The 25,986-nt window shown below is 35.8% G+C and overlaps 3 protein-coding genes across 13 annotated transcripts in view; 2 read left to right on the forward strand and 1 right to left on the reverse strand.

Moving 5' to 3' along the window:
• Positions 1–24,298, reverse strand: part of LOC132797021 (glutamine-dependent NAD(+) synthetase) — a 30,393-nt gene extending 6,095 nt beyond the window's left edge. The window contains exons 1-3 of the mRNA XM_060808436.1: positions 24,134–24,298; positions 9,820–9,986; positions 3,827–4,073 (exon numbers count right to left, since the gene is read on the reverse strand). Of these exons, the coding sequence (XP_060664419.1) occupies positions 3,827–3,972 (146 nt within the window). The 5' untranslated portion in view covers positions 3,973–4,073; positions 9,820–9,986; positions 24,134–24,298. The remainder of the gene's footprint in view (positions 1–3,826; positions 4,074–9,819; positions 9,987–24,133) is intronic.
• LOC132797022 (nucleoside hydrolase) lies at positions 103–3,623 on the forward strand. Of its 2 annotated transcripts, none has more exons than XM_060808438.1 (4): positions 103–269; positions 1,131–1,461; positions 2,610–3,053; positions 3,131–3,623. In XM_060808438.1, the coding sequence occupies exons 2-4, from the start codon at positions 1,249–1,251 to the stop codon at positions 3,542–3,544; spliced, it is 1,071 nt and encodes a 356-aa protein (XP_060664421.1). In that variant the 5' UTR covers positions 103–269; positions 1,131–1,248; the 3' UTR covers positions 3,545–3,623. The 2 variants fall into 2 exon arrangements, with proteins under 2 accessions (XP_060664421.1, XP_060664420.1); XM_060808437.1 differs by lacking the exon at positions 103–269 and adding an exon at positions 618–724.
• LOC132797018 (cytosolic carboxypeptidase Nna1) lies at positions 4,899–22,986 on the forward strand. 10 transcript variants are annotated; one of them, XR_009633620.1, is made up of 18 exons: positions 8,961–9,362; positions 13,447–13,628; positions 13,702–13,854; positions 14,027–14,551; positions 15,637–16,019; positions 16,133–16,262; positions 16,329–16,466; positions 16,536–16,816; positions 16,887–17,046; positions 17,115–17,273; positions 17,334–17,499; positions 18,586–18,703; positions 19,227–19,362; positions 19,582–20,076; positions 20,335–20,864; positions 21,131–21,499; positions 21,811–22,673; positions 22,741–22,986. XR_009633620.1 is itself a non-coding variant. In XM_060808427.1 (17 exons), the coding sequence occupies exons 1-17, from the start codon at positions 5,086–5,088 to the stop codon at positions 22,544–22,546; spliced, it is 4,743 nt and encodes a 1,580-aa protein (XP_060664410.1). In that variant the 5' UTR covers positions 4,899–5,085; the 3' UTR covers positions 22,547–22,986. The 10 variants fall into 10 exon arrangements, 9 of the variants coding, with proteins under 9 accessions (XP_060664410.1, XP_060664414.1, XP_060664417.1 ...); XM_060808427.1 differs by lacking the exon at positions 8,961–9,362 and adding an exon at positions 4,899–5,167 and having other exon boundaries at positions 21,811–22,986; XM_060808426.1 differs by having other exon boundaries at positions 21,811–22,986.
• Positions 24,299–25,986: the final 1,688 nt, after the last annotated feature.

Genomic DNA, 25,986 nt, shown 5'->3' on the forward strand with positions numbered 1-25,986 from the left:
TGAAAATAGTCTGTGTAGAGAAGATCAATTTTGTCTGAAAATCAATTTCAGATCAATAGAAAAGAGTTTCTTGAAATTTAAGTAAGTTCGAAATATAAATCGTTACATATTTGAAAATGTTTTTCCAAATACTAAATTATTGATCTATAACAAGTTATCGATAGTTCGTCATAGACTTTCGTCTTTCCGCAGAAGGTAAACAAACGAAATCAGCTGTTTTGTTGCGATGAGTAAACCGAGAGAATAGGTATAACAATCTCGATCAAATCGTAAGTACAAACATTGCTGTCATAAGGAAAAGAGTGCATCATTTATTAACATTATTCAGACTCTCCTCGAATGTGATGTATGCAAATTGCATATATAGTTTTGAGCTTCAATTTAATAATAATGTGTTCATTTGCACACTCGTCCATACTTATGCACGTGTGTGGATATAAATGTGTGTAAATAAAAGTAATCGCTGAGAACTCAGACGCTATCAACAGCGATTTGCTAGGCGATAACTCACACAAAATTTACGTGACGCGGCTGATAAGTAATCAGCTTATGCATGAACATAGATTCATGAAGTTGTAATCTATGAGAAAGATTGAAAGATTACAGTTTATAATAAAAAAACCAAACAAAAATAACTCACAAAAAAATAAAAACGAAAGATCTCGACGATTGAGTGATTAAAAATAAAAGAAATCGTACCATGACCGGGTGTGCAAAATAATATGTATGTACATAAAGTATCCGCTTTCAAACACATTTAGTTTTTATGTTCTTATCACGAATAGCTGCAGCAGAGAACCTTATGTATATGGAATTACATAAAAATAAATGCTACGAAAAGGAAAAGAAAATAACATCGTGTTAGTTTAGTAAAAGAATTGCATTAAGGCATCAAAATCATTTCAAACAACAAATCGACATTCAGTCTGTTGGACAGCTGACATAGAAACATTGATACGCGGCACCGTCGATGTCGATGTCGTTGTCGATGTCGACGTCGAGTCTGATTAAAATACTAAACATTTCTTGACACAAATACATAAGTAGAATAACCACAGTCAGGGTGTAATCAATGAAACTTTATAGTGTTGATCAATGTTATCAACCGACGACTCTTGTTATTACTTCAGTTTCAGTCGTTTCACACATATCAATGCGAACACACTCCTCCGTGCCTTTTGCTGCTGCTGCCTGCTGCCTGTCATCATCATCATCATCATCACCAGCGTCACCATCATCATCATCACCATGAGCAGCAACGTTAATCCAACTGCCAGATTTGCAATACTCGACTGCGATGGCGGGAGTGACGATGCGTGGGCGCTTCTCTTGCTGCTCCACGCCGAGAAAGCCGGTCACCTCAAGCTCTTGGCTGTGACTGTCACTGGATGTGGTAACACAACCTGCGAGAATGCGGCCCGCAATATGAGACGCATACTCAAAGTTAGCTCCAGGGAAGATGTAAGTACTCAAACCCAGAATTACAATATATATATCATACATATATGTATTTATGTAGTAGCAAATACTTTTGCCTTCGTGCAATTTTTTTTGTACTACACTACTGAATATAATATATACTATATACGTATATTTATACTATATAAGTATAATACCATAAATAAATATATTTCTACCATATATAAATTTTTAGTATATAAATATATTCAACTTTTCTTTGTAAAGTTAAATTAACAAAAATAAATTTGTTAGATATTATTACAACAGTTAACATTAGCTTAAAATTCGATAACAAAATAAACAGATTTTTGGTCAATAGATAGTTCCTTTATAATAAAGAGTTGTAGGACAGCTGAAAAATCAGTAAAACATACCCAGAATCTTTTATTCTTTCCACAATATGAACAATATAGAATAATAATCTATAGAATTAGGGAAAGTCATATGTTTCATTCAATAATATTTTTACATAAAGATTTAAGCCATTTTCTTTTTTATATAGGTGACAATCATATCTTCTATTTGTATGTTAGCTCTATAAACAACTTTAAGCTTAAAGACTTTAGCAAATTTTTTTATTGTTTTGAGGACGTATTCGTATTCCCAGACACTAACTAGACACAAACATAATTCACTTGTTAAACAATAAATGTTATTATATAACCAAGTTGTTTTTATGAACAACAATTATAACACACAAAAGTAAAACTATAAAAGCCACAAGAAGGTATCTCCGACTCTATGAAGTGTATATATTCTTGATCAGCGTCGACAGCCGAGACGATGTAGCCATGTCTGACTGTACGTCGCACTCTATGTCTTTGAATGTAGTACTATATCAATATACCAAATATAGCATTCGGTATATTTTAATATTTTTGCGGTTTATTATATTATAAGAATAATACCGCAATGAGTACAGTCAAGCACACTTCACTGATGCTTTCTTACTTGTTTTTTTTTTCCATTACAAAAATTCATTAGGTGTGGTAAAATTATTTTGCACTCGATCTTTGAAGCTTTACAATGTCGATTTATTGTACTTATAATTGCAGTGAAATATGTAGACGAAATATCATAAAGTGATATATGTAGCTTTGTTTATTCTCTAATTATAAAGATAATCATTTGTTATTCTTTCTTCGTAGATTCCCATTTATCTGGGTGCAGTTGAACCAATAATTTGCAACAACGTTGACAAGAAGTACTTTCATGGATGCGATGGATTTGGGGATTGCCTGAAAGACACCGACCTGCAAGATGTGTCCACGTTTGTGGAGTCGAAGCATGCGGTGAACGCCATTCGAGATCTGTGCGAAGAAAGGCCGCAGCAAATAACGATAATCATGGTTGGGCCACTGACAAATTTGGCACTGGGCTACACAATGTATGGGGAGCAATTTGGAGGGAACATCAAGGATATCTACATAATGGGTGGCAACTATCAAGGAATGGGTAATTCATCACGCGCAGCCGAATTCAATTTTCACTCCGATCCCGAGGCAGCTCATGCGGTATTATTAAAGACACGCTGTCCAATTACCATATTGCCATGGGAGGCATGCACCAAGGACTATTTTAATATATCGATTGTAAGAAGTTATTATTGTTTCGTTGTGTTGTGTGGTATTTGTTGTGTTGTAGCATTTTTGTGTGTTTCTATTTATAGAACTGGCGATTGGACGATTTTGGTAAACGTAGCGCAGTCCTTAACCATCTTGCCATCAAAATGCTAACCGAGGTCGAGACAGCACAATGGATGCCCATGCAACAATATGGCTTCGATAATTGGAATCCATGCGATGCTCTAATCGTAGCCACATGGCTCTTTGACAAGCAATTTGTCAGGAAAGACAGCTTTTGGCACGCAACAGTCGAACTAAATGGCACACACACCCGCGGCCAAATGGTGCTCGATCATTTGAGGGAGGAGACCAAGTTTCCCTCGAATGTGCGCATCATCGAAAAGGTCGACGATGTCGTCTTTAAGCAAATCGTCGAATGGATTGCCGGTTTGCGAGATGAACAACAGTTTTCCATTTGCAGCCCCAACGCTGCGAATCTTTCTCCGAGCGATCGTTAGTCTCGAGCATTCAGTTAATACAGAAATTATAATTTTAACTTTTGTTTTTTTGTGTCATTAAACATTGTATCATCTAAAATCAACTGTATTTTATTTTTATATTCACTTTAGTACTGATAACTCTATCAGTCAGACAACAAATTAATACGCATACTATCTTGACTCTTCTTTAAAGAGATTAAACATATGTTATAAGAATTAGTCATGCTAGATTTTCTATTCACACATTTCAATTAATTTGTTGTCCAAAGTGTATCATCAATAAATAAGCATTCTACTTACCAGATTTCCAACTCTGGTCCAGTTCGATAGCTGGCTCCCATATCCTTGGCTTCCAATACGGATTGCAGAATTCGGACCATGTTTCCTTCAAAGTCGAGTGCCCATTGGTTTAGAGTTGACACAGCTACCGTAATTTTTCGTCCCATTTTGCTTTGTTTATTTGTTTTTGGTTTTTGGTTCTTTCGTTTATTAATTGTTTGTTTTATTGTCAGTCAAAAATCGGCAGTTTAAAATCGGCAGTAATTAACTGAAAATACACGGATGGATATGCGGTAAATTAATGTAAAATTCTGCCACTATTAAATTGATTGCGGCCACTTATTGAAGAGTTTTAGTTTTAGAGTTACAATGCTGTTTAAACTGAGCCGAAGACTCTCTGACACCAATATGTTTATTCGCCATTGCCGTTGCCGTTGCCGTTGCTATTGTTATTGTTTTTTGTTGCTGCTACTTTTGGTTGTTGGCTGTTGGCCGTTGTTGTCGCTTGTGCAGTAGTTATCGACCAAACAAATGGAATCGGTTTAGCAGTTGGCCTGCTGACGTAGTCGATATCTATAAATAGACTTTCACAATTATTTCAGTCGTCAAAGACGCGAAAAAGACTGCGGACTATGAAACAATATGTATCAAATACGGTAAATAGTTCTCTTCAGCTCTTACTCCAAAATTCTTTTACGAAATTTCTGTCGAGGGGCGTCTTTAGATATTCCAAAAATATATCTTTAAGTTACATGGATAAGTTTAATGTTCTGTACATTGTTATCATCTTTTAATAAAGAAACATTTGAAATATCGTAATGTCTAAGATGATTCGTTTATCTAATTTAGTACAAGAATAGGACACTTTAGAAGGATTACAAGTTGAAATATTTATAAAACAAGGACTATCGAGGGACATTATAATTAGATACAATATGGTTTCAACTAAAATCAAATAAACTTGCTTTAAATAAGAGCCGAAAATTCAAAACCAACATCAAAGTGTGTTGGGGAACAATTGACAAATTTATTTTTTTGAACAGAATTCTGAATTCAGAGCAGGCCAAGAGATTATCTGTTGTCAACACACATACACAGGCAGAATACAAGTTTGATATGAACACGAGAAAATACGTTTGAAAACAAAAAAACCAACACGAATTTAAAAATTGTTCAGCTAATCGTAACCATAAATTTTTACTCGTACAGAATTCGATAGAAGCAAACATTTGTGCGACGAGGAGAGCGTCGTGGATTCTGGGCAGGATCAACGGAACAACATGCAGAAGTGCGCCAAGGACAATTGGGCGGCGAGGGCGGCACATGAAAACATTGAATCACAATATCAGAAGCAGTGCGATGGTAAGTTCGAATTTATTTATTAAATATTTATGCTAGTTGAATTATGACCGAAGGGAGAGCGTAAAGCACAAAGTTCATGAAAATCATATTCGCAATATTTTAAATTTATTCAAGCGTGTCCTAAATTAGAAATTATTTGAATCCGTTTTACAATGTGCAACAGTTTGTGAATGCATTTGACCAAACAAATTCTTAAATTGTTTTTGATAAGAGATTGCGACATCGAGATCTTTTCACCCTATTTGTAAGCAAACAAAACTTTCGCAAACATTTTTTAAACTTGTATTTAAAGCAACAACAAATGCGAAGACCAGAAAGAAAGTTACAGTCGTAAGCAGAATACAAAACACTTATGTAACCAACCGTGTGAATGCTGAATAACAATTAAAAATATCCAAGTCAATCAATTATACAAACAGTACAGCGAAGTGTACCATAAATAGTATCCAAAAGTACAAAGGGTATTTCCCCTTACAATGGCTGCCAGCAGAAAATGACTAAGCACATGGTGTTTGGTATTTTTGTACCCGCCACCCATACCATAGGATGGTATTATAACTTTGTGGGTCTATGAAATGTATGTGACAGGCAAATGGAGGTATCTCCGACCCCATGAAGTATATTCTTGATCAGCGTCAACAGTCGTGACAATATAGATATATAGACTTGTCTGAATTTTGGAACAGAAAATAATTTCTATAATATTTGATTGATTGAGAATTTAATTGCGATCGAAAAAAATTGTATAAGTTATTTTTGAAATACTTCTGTGTGACAATCTGGTATATTTTTACGTCTTTGGTATATTTCGAATGTAGTGTACCTCAACGATATATCAAATATTATATGCGGTATAATTTAGTATTTATTCGGTATATTTTTTATTCAAAAATGGTATTTTATAGTCGACTGTAGCCCTCCTTATTGTTTTTAACAAAGCAAATCTGTGTTTCACCGCATTCTAGGGTAGTTTATTTAAGCATCGCCTCTGGTATGATAAGCTCAATAAATATTTTTGATAACTAAGAACACAGAATTTATGTAGTTTACTGTACATATTCGACTTATACAGTATATCGGAAATAATTAAATCTATGCAAACTTTTAAAAAAGCTTTAAGCAAATTACTAATATTGGTAGTGTATCACAGAAACTCAAAACTTACTTTGAATTATTTCATTTATATTCATGTCCATCTTGTGAACATTATTTGCAATTACTAATTTCAAAGCACAGACATTGTCAAACTTATACTCGACATTTGTGGTTAAAAAAAATTTTTTTTTTTTGTTACTTTTCTTTTTTTTATTATTTCTTCAGTTTAACACACTGACACGTTGTTCCTCGTTTATTTGGCTGAACATAAAAAAACTGAACTGGTTTTTGATGGCATAGCTGCAAATTGCTGGTTTATCGTATTAAATACAAGTACGCACATTTTCAGTGTAGATTTGTAATGTAGATGAAGCAGAGAGTATTGGTTGCGATCGTCATTAAATATTATTTATCATTAAATATTAGCTATTACTTTGATGCACTTTTTTGCCACATAGTTTCTTCTTTTGTTCATGATTTCATTCATAGCAACTGATCTGAAATTCTTTAAAAGTGCAGTATGTGATCTGCATCTCTAATAAGTTGTGTACATTTTAGTTTTGTGACAACTACAGTCAATTTCTCAAAAGATATTTTTAAGTTTTTGATGTATCCTTGCATTTGTAATCTTACATATTACATACATATATCTGACTTATCCATTTTTACATTCATGTAGAAGACTTTTTAGCTTTGTGTCATAAATGTGCATTTTTTAATGTTATATAAGAGCAAAAATACCTATGCATATTTAAAATAATTTAAGAAATCGAATTACCATTAAATAAACAAACGAAATTACCCATTAGCTTTAAACTCAACTTGGAACGAACTTTGTGAATTGAAATTTGTAAGACAAATGCGAACAGGTATTTTATAGTCAGCACCACTTCACTGTAGCAATATTTTTTGTAAGAAGATTTATTGGCATCACTGCTACAAGCAGCTATCGACCAGAGTGCTGACTTGGTCTCTCTATACGCTCGGGAATCGCCTCTGATCCGAAAAGCGACTTCAATGTGGGACGATGTTGCCAATTTGGTACTTCATGGAACCCCATTGCAGTAACCATTGGACAGATGTGAGCAATAAATTGTCGCGCGACTCATAAAATGAGTTTAAAAATAAAATTGTGACATTTCTTAAATGAAAACATTTTGCTTAAATGTTTTGAAAAGCAATTGTCAAAAATCCCAAGGGATTTGCAGAGCATTGTTGACGGCAATGAGCTACAATTCATATTCTGTCTTGAGAAGATGCTATAAATTAGATGATGATGATCAGAAAATAAAAATCGCATTCATAGTGATAGAGTTCAACGCCACATTTCATTACAAATTAAATACAAATTTCCTTTTTTAGTATTACTTAAGATTATAGTTACAGGATATTTTGTATTCGAGTGTCTTGGCTAAACCGTTTCGACGACATGCATTGCGCTTCAAATTTTCAAATGTAGAGAATTCAATAACAAATAGACGGCAATCACTGTAGGCAATAATAGCTCGACCATCGATTTCTTAAATATCTTAAATTGCTTTAGCGTTTGTCGTCGTCGGCTGTCCGAAGCTATTTCAAAATCACAAAAATTGATTTTGCAATTCAAAATTGTTGTAAAGTGGAAATTTTCGTGTAAACTGAAAAATCTTTGAGATACTTTGTGGTCAAATTTAAGGCAAGAATTTTTCTGCATTCCCCAGAAAGGGATTAATATGAAGTCTACTATCGCGAAATGTTATTCATTAGAAGCATCAACAAATTGTAGAACAATAATAGGATATAGAATACAATGGATTCCAAAAGAGATTAGCCGAGATTATAGTATACCCGGTTGCAGCCGATGAAATTGTACTTGGTATACAAATCGTACAAATTGGCTACATTGGGCCAATTCAGTAAACAAATGTTACATATAAGAATTTTCTCTTAAACACGCTAACCTTGAGAGCCACGACAGCAGCGTGCCAAAATAGAAAATACATAAATATTGTGATCAAGATCATTGCCGCCTGCTCTTGGGTGATATAATTGCGATGCTGCTGCCTCTGCTGGGGACGATTTGCTTGCCTGCCTGCCTGCCTGCCTGGCTGACACTTTAGCTAGCAAATTGTCGCGACACCTGTTTGGTATATGTCCAAAAGCAAAAGCAAAAGCAGCATCGCAGCATCGAATCGAAACACGATCGCTGTTCATAGTTGTGTGGTACACCCAGAAATTGACATACATCAGAGTTTTGTTTTCTGTTTTGTTTGACAAATTAATTGATGGCATCAGATTTGTCGTACGTGGCGTCGATTTGAACCCCAATCGCGGTCGAAGGTGGCAGCGTGGCCGGGTGCGAGGAGCGAGGAGCGGGGGGGCGTGAGGCGCCAACCATTATTTGTACAACGTAGTTTATGGCAAAGCGATTACCAACCAAGGTATCCAAGGCTGGTTGGCTGCTTGGTTGGTAGTGCATATACTTATTTTGGGTTTTTTTTTGGTTTTTGTGTTTCACATTTAGAGCGTAAATCAAACTACAGACTCGAGTAGAGTAGGTCTACCTTGTACTTCGTCTTGGAACTGAGAACAGAGAACAGAACAGAACAGAGAATAGTAGGCAACGATAGCGACTAGCTTGTCTTTGTTTGTTTGTTTATTTGTTTATAACAGTTGCCGATTTTAGTGTGCGACCTCAATGGCTCAGAACGACGACAAACGACTCAGTTCGATTTTGCACAACGCGACGAAATGCCGCATAAAACGCCGCTAGTAGACGGACGAGTATAAGAGTGGAATGTAAATGAACCTACTACAAGAGTAGACGGGATTTTTTTTCTTTTGTCTTTCGTCTTTGTATCGTATCATCTGCAATCTGCAACCTGCAACTGCAATGGATTTTTTGAATGTGGCCACAAATAATGATGAGAAGTTGACAAGAAGTTAATACAATTATTGTGTTCAATGCTTGGAAGTTTTTTTCCCCTTTTTTTTTGTTGTGCATAAAATAACCACTAACGAGTAATATTCATGATGGATATGAACGGATTCAGCGGCGGTCGTGTTCAATACTTGCAGGCTCAACTGTTTCCTGTTTGCACACTAACAGCATCCAATGGAGGTAATATTCAATCAAAAGTTTTCAATGTTACCAGCTTTCTTTTTTTTACACGACATTTGATTCAAGGTTGCTCTTAAATTCATCCTCTCACTAGCTATAAGTTGTGTATATATTTCGATATTCCGTTCATTAACTGTGCATGTGAAACTTGACTAGAAAAGGTTGAGAAAATTTAAAATTGGTTCTAGATTTTACAAGATAATTCGACCAGGCCAACAAAATAATCTTCGTTTATCTTTGAGACAGCAACATATAGGAAGTGAAACTATGATAATATAATATTATTTATATTAATATATTCTTTTGAGGGAATATAAAATAACCACACAACTTTATTACACTTCTACCTACAATGTGAAACATGAAAATAATTAGTTTGGTTTCCGTCCATTCCCAAATATTCTAAGAAATACTTATTATTTATACTTCCAAGAAAAACTAATCAACTAATACTCACATTGCTTAATTTCTAAATTGTTCAAGTTGATTGTGTTAAGGGCACCACGGTAGTTTTGTTGTTGTTGTTATTGATGTTGTTGTTGTTGCTATCTGAGATTCATACCAAATCGTAGTTGTTCCAAAATGTAGCTCTAGCTAGCAATGATTTGCTTCACCAAAATCGATCTGGAAAAGAAGGTAAATATGTGGAGAACATTTAGTAGATTGGCATTTGTATAGTTGTTGTTGTTTTTAGTGTTGTTGTTGTTGTTGCTGTTGAGTGAAGGAATGCTTTACTCATTGCAAAATGTTGTTGTTGTCGCGCTGTTATGACAACAATCCAAACAAAATTAACACACTATCTTATTGGGGTGAATTGTTTTCTGAGGCAATTAGGCATTGGCAATATTGGTAAGCCGACCCAACTAGGTTTTAATTTCTACCTGTTCAATTCGAATTAATGTGTGTTCAATAAACCTACATAGTTGGCAAATAAACAACTTTATGTCCACAACGATTTGTCGAAAGCTTGTCCAACAAAATATTGATTGCTGATGACGAACTTTCTCTTGTTGATATGATAGATATAACACAAAATAAATGCAATAGTAAGCAGTAATAATATCAAAGGTTCATCACTTTCAAGATTGTTAAATTGAATTACATTAGATCATTGAATTATTACATTTCTCATCCACATTTCAATGACTGGCTGCATTTCAAGAATCTTTCATAATATAAACTGTGTGCAATTCACGGACTCTTTAGCACAATTCGCATAATTTGAAAAGGAGAACAGCTAATAAAACATCAACGTCTTAGATTCAATGAAAAATGCTTTAGAAGCACGAAATGAACATATATAAATTAATTGCAGCAAAATAATTATAGCACGAATATTGTTGGCATATGAGTGATGTCTCTCTGCTGTACAGCCAAAGTTTTATTTCTATTGGTTGCAATTTCACAGGAGGAGGAAAATGCGCCGTCTTGGCACCTTTAAGTTTACCTTGTTACCAACCACATACATACATACACACTTACATACATATGTATGTACGTATGTACGTACGGAGGCGATGTGAATGAACCCAAAATGTGGCTATATATGAACATCCATAAAAATGTACATGTTCATAAATATGTATGTAGTATGCACGCAGCAGTCATTCTCACATACATATATGTATGTATGTATGTACCTGAATACATTTCTGACAGTACGTACATACTATATGTATGTATGTATGCATATGTATAATAAATATTTATCAATATAACCCGAAGCAAGCACACATCATGCGAACATTGCTCTGGGTGGAAAGTGATATATACAGACATACATATATATTTATGTACATATATGTATGTATGTACATACACATTTTTACGAATGCAAAAATACTCATATCTTACACACATGTACGTCCATAAAATGTGTCAAAGTGCATATTAAAACAAACAATGTAGCTACATACACGATACATTAAATACGAAATTATTATACATTAATATTTCTGTCGAATTTGAGAATAACAGTTTAACATACATATCGGATGTTTGGTATTTATTTGGTATTTGGTACTTATATTCAAAAAAAGGGAAGTAGAGTATCATAATATCCTTTGCCTTAATTGTACATTAGCTACGAAAATATTGTACATTGATATTCCCGACTGAATCCGATTTTTAAACCCAAGTCTTAACTGTTTAAAAAAGTTTGGTATTTATTTGGTATAGGGAATTTACATTTATGTATATCAAAAAGAAAAGAAATAAAAGCAACAGAATATCGCTCGTCTTAAATGCACATTTGCTACGAATTTATTGTGAATTAATATTTCTGGCGAATTTTAGAAGTCTAGTCTTAAAATGCATATCGGATGTTCATTGTTCAGAGAAGTTTGGAATTTATTAGGTAAATAGTATTAATATCCAAAAGAAAGGAAATAAAGTACCGTAAGATCGCTCGACTTGCACTATTTTGATTGATTTTAGAGACATTGATTAATGAAACTATTCACGCATCATTCATTATTTGAATTACTCTTCCACATGTACATTTGATGTACGTACGATCGTCTGTATATATGTATGAGTGTTTTTCGCTTGTTTCGAACAGATATTTCAATAGATTCTCTGGCATCAATGTGTTTGTTTATGTTTAATTGCCAAAAGCTGCCATCGACTGCTCCGAGGCAAGGAGAAAGGAAAGCTCGCAAAATTGTCGAATCGAATCGAATCGAATGCTTCTTACCGGTGCAAGTGCAAAAATGAAAGCTTCGCTGCTGCTTCTGTTATTATATTGCTCTGTGGCAGCGGCTCTCCTCATCGACAATAAATAATATTCACTGCTACTTGATGGCGTTGCTTCTCATTTTGCTTCTTCTTTAGCCCCGTTGGCCACTGTGGGGGCAATGAGGAGAAAACGCCATTTGGCAAGGGGTTGAGGAGAGATGATAGCTACAATTGTACATATTGACGACGAGAGGCTAGCTGCTGCTTCTGCTGCTGCCTCGAATGAAACATTCAACATATTCAAACAATTCTCTGTTTTAGTCAACAGCAAACAGCGAACAACCAGCAACCAGAAAGCAGCAACGTCGCACCATCTCGACGACAGCAATTAGTAAAAAATTATTTCTCGAGAATTGGGCCTCACAAAGTATTTAGTTTTTTTTTCGCATTTTTATGCTTTCTTTTTCAAATCGTCAAATAAGTTTGTGTACAAACACACATTTCGAACATACCGTTGACACTTTTAGCGCGTTCGGTTTGTGCAATTCGAAAAGTGCACTTTGCTTGTGCTGTTAACAGGTGAAAATACGGAAAATCAAATAAACAAAACCAATACATTGGAGTCTTTGCTGGTAAGACAACTATTGGTAACACTGAACAGTGTTCAAATTAGCTCATCACATAAATATGTTAATGTCGATGAGACGTGTTACTATGATAACAAAGGCAATACAAAAAACAATACGTCTGTAGTAAACAAAGTGAATATATGAAAAGTGTAAATTAATTATATCTATAATAACACATTACTTCGAAAGGTTTACAATCTTTTCAGTTACAAAATTGAATGTCAACATTAATAAAAACAATTGCTAATACAACTCTGCAATCACTATCTTTCGCATTCAATTGAAAGGTACATAACAAACTTTTACGGTTCGAAACAACACTAAGAATTCACAACTCGATCGTGCCGATATTTCCCATAAAACAATTGTTAAATACGTTGCCCTATGAAAATTGACCATGACAGTGCACAAATCTCGTATACGCATTGAGAAGAATTTCGCCATGTGAAAGAAATTTCCCACCTATTTTATATAAAATAACATTAACTTTGTCTTTTCAATAATTCAATCTTGTTGCGAAACAAACTAATTTACTATTGAATCGATCTCTACGTACCAAAGATGTGAATTTAAAGTTGCCTTTTCAACAATCTGTTAAATGTAAATAATCCGGGTATTAATCAAAGCAAGTTTTAGTATTTACACATCGAAACACAATCACATTTTGTACTGTGCTAATTAGGATAAAAATTGAGCTTGAAAACAATATAACTTTGCACTTAGTTTTTATTTCGAGTTTACTCATTAGAAATGTTGTTAATTTATTAAATGCCTTATAGCTGGCTTCCTTGGAAATTTTCTATCGAAAGGTCTGAAGACTAATCAATTAGTTCTTAACACTGATGAAAAGACATTGAGACCTATTGCACGACTGAAAGAACCGCGCGATCTTTTCGCACTGCCGAAGGACAAGGACAATGATTGCTCACAGCAGGCCCCCAGATGGCCGATAGAATGTCAGGTGAGTAAACATCAAGTGCATTAATATAATTTGTTAAACTGTTGGACTGTTGGACTGTTTCCTGGCCCCCCAGGTCATTGAGGAGCGAGTTGTACACATTCCCTATGTTCCGCCCCAAGCAGAACCACTTAATGTGCCAACAGGCAATGAGCTGAAGCCGCGTCCTGTAGGAGAGGAAAATGGTATTATTGTGTTCACTTATTGTCCTATAAGTGCCGTCAACTATGTGAGTAGTTCATATGCCATCTGCCATATCTTTGTACATTTTTGCCAGCATGCACCGTCGGCACAAATTAATTTGACATTTTGGGTTGGGCCAGAGTTGGTTTGTTATACATACTCATAGTAGGGACATGCTCTCCTTTAATTGTTTAAATGACTTTCAACAATCGAAACAGGAAAACTCAAATGTCAAATCCAAAGCTGAGGATAAGTCTAGCGAAGATTCCGATGATTCTTCAGACTCGAGAAACGATTTCACACCACTCAGTCGACGAATGACGATGCGAAATACAAAGGGTCAATTGAATAGCATATCGAAGATATTGAATAGCGTCGACGATCGCTCGACGAGCAACTCGCAAGATGAAGAAGACGATGACGGCGACACAAGTGGCGAGGGCAAAGAGACAAGACAAGTAGGCGAGCAAACAACTCTCAACTGTCCTTCCAATCTCAGTGAAAGCAAGAAAAAATGCTTTGGCACAAATACTGCCCCCCAAGAATCCAGCGATATCGAAGATATTTGGACTAGCAATAGTACTGAATACAAGCCGGCTTCCCCTTATTACGTGCTCAGTGAGTTTGGCAAAAAAGTGCCCAAGACGATGATCATCGACAAGATCATCGAGAATGATCAGCCGCAGACCCAACAGCAGCAACAGCAGCCTCCAGCAACCACTTGCAACTCAACATCAAGCAAGGTACAGAATAACAGATATGCTGTGACACCTTTTCGAATCCCTAAATCAAACATATCGCGTTTGGAAGCTGCTTTCCAAATCCCCTCCCGCTTAACCACCAGCGACAAATCCCAATCAAATCCAACCAAGAAATGCAATGCTGCCATCGATGGTGAAGCAGAGCATAATCATAATGTTCTCGATGATATATTGATGAGCGATAGCGAGTGCTCATCTGGTCGTCTGGCCGGTGGTGCTGATAAACTTCCCAGCACCAGTTCAAGCTCTGTATCTGAGACGGATACTCTAGTGGGAGATGAAACCGAGAGCGTCCTACCATGTAAGATAGCCGATGAAAGATGACACTCTAAAGTACAGACCAACACCAAGGCATTTATGTATTTTATGCCAAGATAGATATGTTAGACTAAACTTTTCTTAGCATAGGCACAAAACACAGAATTAGTATTCTGGAAAGAAAAACTTCAAAACAACGATTTTCTTCTTAATCTTGAATTTTCATTAATTTGAATTTTTTTTAAATATTTAAAATTTACCAAGACTTTAGAGCATACAATGCTGTTCCTCTTAGCAAGCAAACTTTAATATAAATAGTTATTTGATTGATATATATCAGTATATAATATTTTAGGTTTTGTACATTTATGAATAGAAATGAAATGAATATTAATATTTTTGAAATGGAAACTGTATATTTGAACATACTTATGTATAACACGTACATATATTTAATGTGTCTATACAGACGAATACTTAAACTCAAATTGCCCTCAGCTTCTGAAAATAAAATGCCTGAAGCAACAGGACAACTGGCTCAATCCTCATCGCCCAAACAAACGGTGAGCATGGCGGCAGCAGTTGCAGCTGTTGCAAGAGGGCGACGACGCGGATTTGAGCCTGTAACGTGTTCGTCAGATATTTTGGGGTTATCGCATTTAAGTACAAAAAGCATCAATACTAGCAGCACCTTTGTTGAACTAAGCAACGATAAGTCGCCGCCGCCCAGTCCAGATATCGATAGTACTAATGAAACCACATCATCGTTTCAATCTCAACCCATTTCCAATGATATTCCCCAAATGCAGTTTAGTCGCTCAGCCGTGGGTGGTGCCAAATTTGTGACCAACTGCCATCCAATGAACGCCGAGGAATACGATAGTCTGGAGTTTGAGTCACGCTTTGAGTCCGGCAACTTAGCTAAAGCAGTGCAGATCACGCCCACCTACTATGAACTATATTTACGGCCCGATCTCTATACGAGCCGATCCAAACAGTGGTTCTATTTTCGCGTTAGACGCACGCATCGCAACATGTTGTATCGCTTTTCCATTGTGAATCTGGTCAAGTCGGATAGTCTTTACAATGATGGCATGCGACCCGTCATGTACTCAACGCTGGGTGCTAAAGAGAAGAGCGAAGGATGGCGTCGATGTGGCAATAACATTTCATACTATCGCAATGATGATGAGTAAGTATTTACATACGGTTGGAGTTGGCAAACTATCGATTAAACCAAACAAAAACATCGATAGTTTTCCACTTCCATCAACAATTAATAACGACTTCAATATTCATTTGTAGAAGCAATAACACTAATGAGGAGGATGAGGACAATTCAAGCTACACATTGACATTCACCATCGAGTTTGAGCACGATGATGACACAGTGTATTTTGCCCACAGTTATCCTTACACCTACAGCGATCTACAAGTATGTTCAGAACACTAAAAAAACCTAAAATATAATCACATTCAATTTGTACTATCTCGTTAATAGGACTATCTAATGGAGATACAGCGACATCCGGTAAAATCCAAATTTTGTAAGCTCCGGCTTCTTTGTCGCACACTAGCTGGCAATAATGTATATTATCTCACCGTCACGGCACCATCCAATAATGAGGATATAATGCGCGTAAGTGGAATGATCATTATCGGCACTCCTTTTGGAATAATTGTTTACCAAAAACCATTCCATTGACAGCGCAAGAAATCAATAGTGGTGTCGGCTCGTGTTCATCCCAGTGAGACGCCATCGTCCTGGATGATGAAGGGTTTGATGGACTTTATAACTGGCGACACAACGGTTGCCAAACGCTTGCGTCATAAATTTATTTTCAAACTGGTGCCGATGTTGAACCCTGATGGTGTTATTGTGGGAAACACTCGAAATTCGCTAACTGGTAAAGACTTGAATCGTCAGTATCGAACTGTTATTCGAGAGACATATCCATCGATTTGGTATACAAAAGCCATGATTAGAAGGTAATTCCTATTTTGTATTGCATTTGTTTAAGATTTTACTTGATCACACATCTTCCATCTACGTTTTCAGACTGATTGAAGAATGCGGAGTTGCCATGTATTGTGATATGCACGCCCATTCACGCAAGCACAATATATTTATATATGGCTGTGAAAATAAACGCAATCCGGAGAAGAGACTTACCGAGCAGGTCTTTCCCTTGATGCTGCACAAAAACAGCGCTGATCGGGTGGGCTTAAGATCTTTAGCTACCTTTTTTTTTTTGTTATCGTTTAATGTTTTTGTGTTGTTCGCCAGTTTTCGTTTGAAAGTTGCAAATTTAAAATTCAGCGAAGTAAAGAAGGCACTGGACGCATTGTTGTCTGGATGCTTGGCATTACAAACAGCTATACAATCGAGGCTTCTTTTGGCGGATCCTCGCTGGGCTCGCGAAAAGGAACTCATTTTAACACACAGGTATGCGATATCGTATGCGATAGTACATCAATAGTTACAAATTCGTTTTTTTGTTGACAGGATTATGAGCACATGGGCCGTGCATTTTGTGAGACTTTATTGGACTATTGTGATGAAAATCCGAACAAAGTAAAGCGACATGCTAAATTATTTAAGCAAATTAAAAAGATAAGAAAACGCGAGAAACGCGAGCAGAAAGCATTGAAATTACAAAAAATGGCTGATCAGGGATGTATTCTAAGCGACAACAAGATCAAAGTGAAACGTTCTGTGGAGAAAAGTGTCTCCTAGGAAACGATTTCCATTCTCGTTACACTGAACATATCGCCAGCTAACCGCTTTTTGTTGTAAATTTAGAAATGTTGTGTTTTAGTGTTGCCAAAACATCGATTTTTGCGATGCTTCAAACAAACAAACCCTCGATAGTTTCGATATATCGCTTTCCTTGTTCGAATTCTGCTAAACCGTTTGTTTAAGCGGCACCTTTTAATTATTAGTAAATATTGTTCATACTAATTTTGGTTGGCCCGCTCTAAATATTATTTATAGCTAAAGTACAGTTTAGCAGTATTGATGGTGCCAACAAAAAAAAAAATAAGAATCTCACTCGTCTATTTTTACTATATCAGAAGTGTGTTTGGACTTTTATATTTAGCTAATCTATATGGTTGACTATATTCCTGACACAACCATATCTTGAAGATTGAATGTGCGTTTAGCATTGGCTTCAGGTTATATATAATCCAATCCTATGTCAAATATTAACGAAAACAAATGTTGCCAAATATTGAATTTGAATGCTGTCTATCGTTCATCGCAGTTTTTCTAATTTTTTTTCAAAATACTAGAGTTACCAATTAACACTTTATGTATCAAACTCGAAACATATCTCTATAAATATATATTTATATTTCTATCTATATATATATATATATGTAGATATATGTACAAACGTATACATATATTTAAGTATAAAACTATTGTATGTTTAGAGTAAGCATCTACAGCACAGCATCGAAACGCACATTCATAATTCATTTGCTCACAATTGTTTTTTTATTTTAATTGCCTAAGTACGATTTTTGTAGTTTGTCGTGTACTGTAAAATAAAATTCTCGTCTAAAAAACAATTGATGTAGTTAGAGATTATTATTCATAGTATTATTTTTTTTATGTTTTCAGACAGCTTTGCCAACCACAACAATTTTATTAATGTGTATTCATATAATTTGTTTTTATTTTATTTTTTCTTTTAATTTTTTTGGAAACTCTGTATTTTTTTCACTAATCCTAATGAATTAACATTTACAATAGATTTTAAATTTACTCAAACAACAGGAAAGACTACGCTCCAAAATAATTGAAAGACTGATGCGCGAAGGCTCAAGTGCCGATGAACCGTTAAATATTCCATTATCGGATTACTCCAGGTAAGTATTTCAGATTATGTATAGCACTTGTAAGATTTTAGTGCACAGCGTGATAAGCACAATTTATATATAAGATTCAGATATACAAAAATTTTCTATACGTTAAGTTTACAGTAATGTAATAAAATGTCAGGTAAAACGGATCTAAGGAGATAATTAAAACTCAAAACAAGTTTAAACCTACAGACAAGTGTGCTCGACTGCGATATACACCCTTAAAACATACCAAATTAATTGACCGAATAAATATTAAAATATACCTATGACTATATATTTGGTATATCGATATACTATTTCGTATAAAATATACCACTCAACACGGATCAAGTTTACCAAATTAATAGACCAAACAAATATAAAAAAATGTATAAATGGCTATATATTTGATATATTGATATACTATATTTTTTACATTATACCATAGAGTATAAAATATACCATCTTGTCAATCAAAACATCTAAGACTTGACATATATCGAATTACCTCAAATTTGTAATAACACATCTTCTGTTTATAATTTAGTGACGAGGGCAACTGCAGTTCCAGTTCCGACAATGAAGGCAAGCATTCAATAGCTGCTTCAGACCTGGAAGGTCCTTGTTGTGCACCAATCCGTGCGCCGCCCAGTTCGCCTGAGGTCATGAATGAGATTCGTAAGGTAGGTGTTTTTTTTCTCGTTTGGTTCACACCTCAAGTATCCGCATTTAGAAGGCTTGGCTCAATTGCATTCTAGATTTAGTCTGTTTCTAATCCAGAGAAGCTAAAAAAAAATATCCTAACAAATCATGCAATTTAGTTGAGCCATCTAAATCGAGTCTATCCTAATGCACAGTCGCATATGTATGTCATCAATGCTTTCGTGCACAACCATCATTAGTTTCGTGTTCGCCGAATGCATAAAGTGATGCACGTTCTGGACCAAATCTACTTTTCCCCGGTTCTCCAACGGAAATTCAAAGCACTGGCACGACTCAAGCGTCGTCGTCATAAATTGGGATGCAAGACAGCGATTAGCAACAAGCGTATGACGGGTGGTGAAGTGGCTCTAAGTTCACTCAATGAAAATGTGGGAACAAGCAATACACATGTTCAAATAACCACAATTAAGTCGACACGGCCATCGAACACAGAACTCCTCGACAGTTCAGAGAGCAATGTATCTCAGTCATCATCGGATATAGCTACGGATGTTAATAGCGATAGCAAGCAAACCAGTAAGCAGCAATCCTCTCGTAAGAAAATCAAGAAAAAGAAATTCATGCCTATCGAAAAAGGCAAATCGAAGACGATTAATCGCAAAACGCGAATCGATCGCAACTTGCGACTTTGGTTGGCAAACAGAAGAATTTTTATTTTCCGTCGTAAGAATAAGGTATCTTAACATCTGACACGCTTGCAATTTTTTAGGGTCACACAACTTTCATCAGTTTGAATTTCGGATTTAGAATCGACAACAAAAATCGTTAAATCGATACACTTATGTATATTTGCTTTAAGGGTATAAATGTATGAAATTATTCCGCTACGTAAATTAATACACATCCTATTTTCACATGATGTCCTCTGGTTTATCGTGTTACATAGACTTACATAATGCTCCTGGAACACTAACGATATTCATATATTTTAGAATCGACGGCAGCGAGTACGTAGCAAGCCCTTGAAGAAACGTGGCGAAGTAGCGCGCACAGCACTTGACTTGCCTACCACCGATCCGGGGTCAGACTTGCATTTCTCCACAGATGATGAGGAGCTTTCGCCAACAGGTAAAGAGGGATTCGGGGCAGTGGCGCCATTGCGTCACACATTACTTCAGAGCGAGTTGCAGCGACGCTATATCGAGGAAATCGGTGATATGGTAGTGAAGAAACCGAAAGCGGTTCACCATCATATGCCGCCTGAGTTGATCGTGACAACACCATCGAAGATAACTGGGCCCGGTGGCGTTAAGACCTTGGAAATCTATAAGTTGACGCCACGTACAGCACCCGAGCAACAAGAGGGCGTGAGTCAAGTGAAAACAGGCCATGCAATTTCTCCTGCTGCTCGACGCACTTACTCCTGGCACAATCTCAATCAGGAAAGCGGCCATGCCAGGCCAAATTTCTTTGCTCGAGAGCCCAAGCCGTCGGTGAAGATATACAGGGCGCCTCCACGACGGTGAGTAACGTTCGAAAAGAAAGAGGATATGAACCTCTCTTCATGCTATTCGAACCCGAATGCTAAAAGAAACAGTTTACTTTAGTATTTCATTATGAACCAAGAAACTTTTTACCTGTTTGTATAAATTGCCCTGTTTCGGAATCGGTTAGTTCTATTTACTGTTCGATTCATGTTTCGGTTCTATTACAAATCTATTCAATGTTTGTTGCCGTGATGTTTCAAAAATACAAAACTATGCCTGACTAATATTCTCTTTATTGTAGCAATGTACCTAGCAATTTTATACCGCTTGCCCAGCAAAGAAATGGTGGAAACGCTGACGACTTGCAATTGAAGTTGTCATTGAAGAAAAAGATATGGACGGGAGCACACGGCGAGCCAGAGAACAGACCTCTCGCCTGGTACAAGGGCAATCAATGCAAAGCACATCCTCAGTTGGCTAACGTAATGGCATCAGCTGCTGCTGCCGCCACAGCGATGCGTTCCGGAGGCGGACAGGCGCAGAATGTATTTGGTGCTAGCAATAAGGAACTGATGGCATCTGCAGGAGGAACTGCAACGACTCCATTGCCGCCCGCTTATGTAGGTGCGCCACGTCGATCACGCAAAGTCGATCAAGTGGACTTATTCAAGTGAGTAAAGAGTGATACTATCTATAGATTGCTTCAATAGATTACTGTTTAAATTCTTTAAAAATTTCTACCATTGATGAGCTTGGGTTTGAGCTTTATGATTTTTTAATTATATGAATTAATTGTAATACAAAGTTCAGTTCAGCCAGCACATCAACATTTCGCTCACATATTTGTCACTTCAGAAACTATCGAAAAACGATATTAAGTACAAGCGATGATGCTCTCAATAACTTATGGGGCTTCCCTATCTCTTTCTTCTCTGTTCATTTCCGATACTAATTCACAATATGTAATTTACATCTTCGCAGTGCCTGCTCACAAAAGTTGCTAATGTGGCAGCAGGAACACAAGAAGTTGCAACCAATGCACGCTCGCCTCATGGGCGGCACCAGCACCAGCGTCAAGTTGGACGATTCGCATGTGCAGATGCGCACCAGCAAACCAAAAAAAGGAACAAAAACCGCCAGCGATAGTGAAGTGGTTGCGAGTACTGGGAAAGGCAAGCGCAAGTCGAGCATTATCAAGATTGCAGAGACAACGCAGCTGGTAACGCGATTTTCGCGCACACGCAACAACACTGGATGCTCTGGCGGCAACAATAACGCGGCACAGAAACAGCAAATGACTCAAATGCAACGACTGATATTCAAGGGCACCGAACAAATGAACAATGCATCTGCAGTTGGCTTGCAACAACAGTCCGCCGGGGGACGAACAGCTAGCAAATTTAAGACTGGCGGCATTGTGGTGACTGCAGTTCAACAATCGATAGTCAGCAACACAGTGGCTGGAAGTGCTGGCGGAGTATCGAGGCGGATGCGTCACGCTGGTTTGGTGCACCTCAAGAGTGGTCCAACTACCGTCGTTGACGATGATAACGCTGTGCAATATCGCCGCAACAGCAGCTCCGTGCAGATCAACAAACCGACCACTGCCGGCGGCATATCGTTAGACACCGTCAGTCTGGTTCGCAAAGTGAAGACCAAGTTGAAGAAGCGAAAGTCGCGAACGCTTGCGAAAGCCGCTTCGGCAGCAGTTAAATGAAACAAATGAGAGCTAGTGAAGAACTTAACATCTCATATGAAAGAAACTATCGGACCCAGACCCGGACATTCCTCAGCATCTCCTAGATCGACAGCATCATTCCCTTATCCCGCAAATTTATGTATTTGTATGTAAATTATTGTTTTTAACCAAATTTTAGTCCAATTTTAATAAGTTAAGCTACTTATCCGCAGTCATAGAATAATCAAAATATTGATGGATTAGTCACAATGTGAGCATCATATATAGCATAGCAAAATTAATGGGGCCTTCAAGTGCTCCCAAAGTTTAGGCATTTTTGTATTTTGTACATACTGTGTGTGATGAATTGAATGTTCTACATGTAGAGATACATAAACGATGAGAATATTAACCCATTTAGGCCGCTTTCAAATTTGCAATAAAAATTATAATTGTTTTGAAACGACACTTGCTATAAATTGGACAATTTTCATCTACCAGGGTAAAAGTCAAAAACTTATGATTAAAAAAATCTTAGTCGTAAAATTGTTCCATTAATCTTGGAATATAGGAAATACAATGTAATCAAACTATAATACTGAAGGTCAAACATACAGCGGATCTTAAAGGCATTTTCTCGTAATCAGATCATTCATATTAATAGCTTTATAGAAAACAAAATTATCATAGGACATTAACATATGTAGAAACAAAAGCTTTTATCTTGAAAAACGAAAAGGAAAACAAATAGAATTTTTTGTAGTTTATGTACAAAAACATTTCTCTCATTCCTCAATCCTAATAAAGACAAGTCCTTTACAAAAAGAGCTCTGTAATTTCCAAGTCATTGTACGTGACGACAGAGGACAAATCAGTTGTTTTTAAAAAATCATTTAAAAGTCATATTATTAAATATCTACGCTTCAGATGTTTCTCGTTGAATCGGATAATAAGCCCTACATAAATGGAATAAATGGTTCCAATATTATATTTTAGCAAATTGTCAGCAGACTACAGTTTCTTTGTATGATATTAAATTTAAAAACGTAAGACAGATGTATGTTTATGTTGTTAATCCGTACACATGTATTTTTCATGAATGACGTCAATGTGTATAATTCGGTCATAGTTATATTCATTTAAACCCTAGATAAACTGCCTATATTAACTTCTTATGCGCGATTTTCATAGCATTCATATCTGAGAACTGGACTTGTATACGGACTCAATTATTAATATGACGCAGTAAATTAGCCATTTGACTAAAAAGTACATTGTGCCACTAGCCGGTCTTATTATTAATATTCTAAACGCACACTTCATGTTTACTTTCCGATTAAGATAAGGTATAATCAAGACCGGATCTGGCAGCGATTGTGTTAACAAACATACACAGACATTGTTTTTTTTTCATCCAGTGGGATTGCAGTAACATTACTAAAAAACCAAAACCCAATATTATAATTCAGCCGTTAAATAAAAGTAGATGATCTCTCAAATACTTAAGCAATTGCCTCACAAACCAAATGATATTCGGTATTCCAATAGTTTTTGCTCTCACTGTTCATAAAAGCGCACACAACGTGTTTGGACCACAGGAACATATGATTTGAGTACATTACATACCCCTTCCTGAAACGAAGCGCTTCACATTCGATCACCGTCTATTTGTTATGCAACGTCACGTGAATTGTAACAATATGAATTACAATAATAATAATAATAATGTAATAGTTGCAAAAGTAAACAAAATGTTTCCTGAATGTGACCTCTAAGGATGACAGAATGCTCTGTTTTCATAGCTAAATGTTGCTTTTTTGTATATCGATATTTTGGCAAGCAAATAACAAATAACATATCAGTCGTGACCCGAAATCGCTAAAGCCAGTTGTCGAATAATAAAATGTATTCCAAATGTATATGTTTACAAAAGCCAACAAATTTTAAAGAAATAAACCAAAATGTTACCGATAGTCAGCAAATAATCTGATACTGTGACCGATGCCGATAGGAGAAAATATCTTGCACCTCCAAAAAGTAATGATTACGGTTGTAAACTATTGAGCTCACATGAATTGGTATCATCTTAACAAATTGAAAAAAAAAAATGAATTAAAATTTCGGTTAGTCGTAAATTGTTAAATTAAAATTAAAAGGTATTTGTTAACAACTCCTACTTCTGGTATATACAGCAAATAAATTCCAATTGATATTTGAATTTTACAACTAACTGTAGAATGATCTTCAAATCTATAACGTATAGTATATGTATACATACTTATGAATATCTATGATCGATATTAACAATTGAAAGAATTTATCGCTGTTTACCCGTCTAATCATCGTTGCAAACTTATCGATTTCGAAAACTAAAAGTGATTGCTGCTTGAATTAAATGTGAATAGAAACAAAAGGGCAAGCGCAAAAATTCACATAACATTGCAAAGAACGAAATGACTTTAAGTGCAATTCCAGCACGTGCCAAATGCAAAACACACATGCTAAAAATTTAATAAATTTTCAGGAAATTTCGAAAGACACATTTTATATTTTCGATTAAAAGTAGTAGACAAACTGCAACTTATGTAGTTAAGCAAAAAAAGTACAAAATATAAAAAAAAATATGTACATTATTATGGATGTATGTACATTAAATTTTTCACTATTATCTGGCCACTATAAATTACAAATAAAAACAAGCTGCTCAACCAAAAAATTGTATCTACAAACTTGCAGATGGATGTGTTTTCTTAGCCAATATTGTCAATCATTCAAATTTTTAGACTTAATAATTTCTGTATCAAATGACTTTGGAAACTTATCAATCCACAAAATTAAGGCTCATCTACGATCTTCCATTTACAATGGTATGTAAAATCGTGCCGTGCCAAATTTTCTCAAAATGTTCCATCAATATCTAAGAAAGGTTATCTTAATTTCATTCCCTCAACTAGGATTTCATATTATTTGGTTGATAGCTATAGAACACACTTTAACATGCAATATAATAAAGTTAAATGTAATCACAAATTAATGTGCGAATTGAAAATGTCTTATTGAATGTAAATAAAGACCGCATATTTGTGCAACGCAATAAGCTATTAACAAATTTTCTGGGGCAGCATTAGCATACAAAAAATTAGAAAATACAAAATTTCTTTCATAAGAGCTAGCTTGAATTTTGAATCCAAAACTTATTTATCATTAGTGTAAATATCATAATAAAAATTTCGATGGAAATAAAATATTCATTGTGTAAAACATTTTATCCCCTTCAAACATTTGTTGTGAACTTTAATTCATATTTAATTAGTGCCTTTAAAAATGTATACTATTTAAAGAGTTTGAATTAACTAGCATTTCAGTGAGCTTTCTAAACGTTTTGTTTGATAGTTTGTAACTGGACATGTTTCCATTTTCATTGCTATCGACAATTTTTAAGTTTTAGAGACACTGCTATCGAATATAAAGTGTTTGAA

The sequence above is a fragment of the Drosophila nasuta genome, chromosome X (genome assembly GCF_023558535.2).
Source record: "Drosophila nasuta strain 15112-1781.00 chromosome X, ASM2355853v1, whole genome shotgun sequence".
NCBI classification, from domain to species: Eukaryota; Metazoa; Arthropoda; class Insecta; order Diptera; family Drosophilidae; genus Drosophila; species Drosophila nasuta.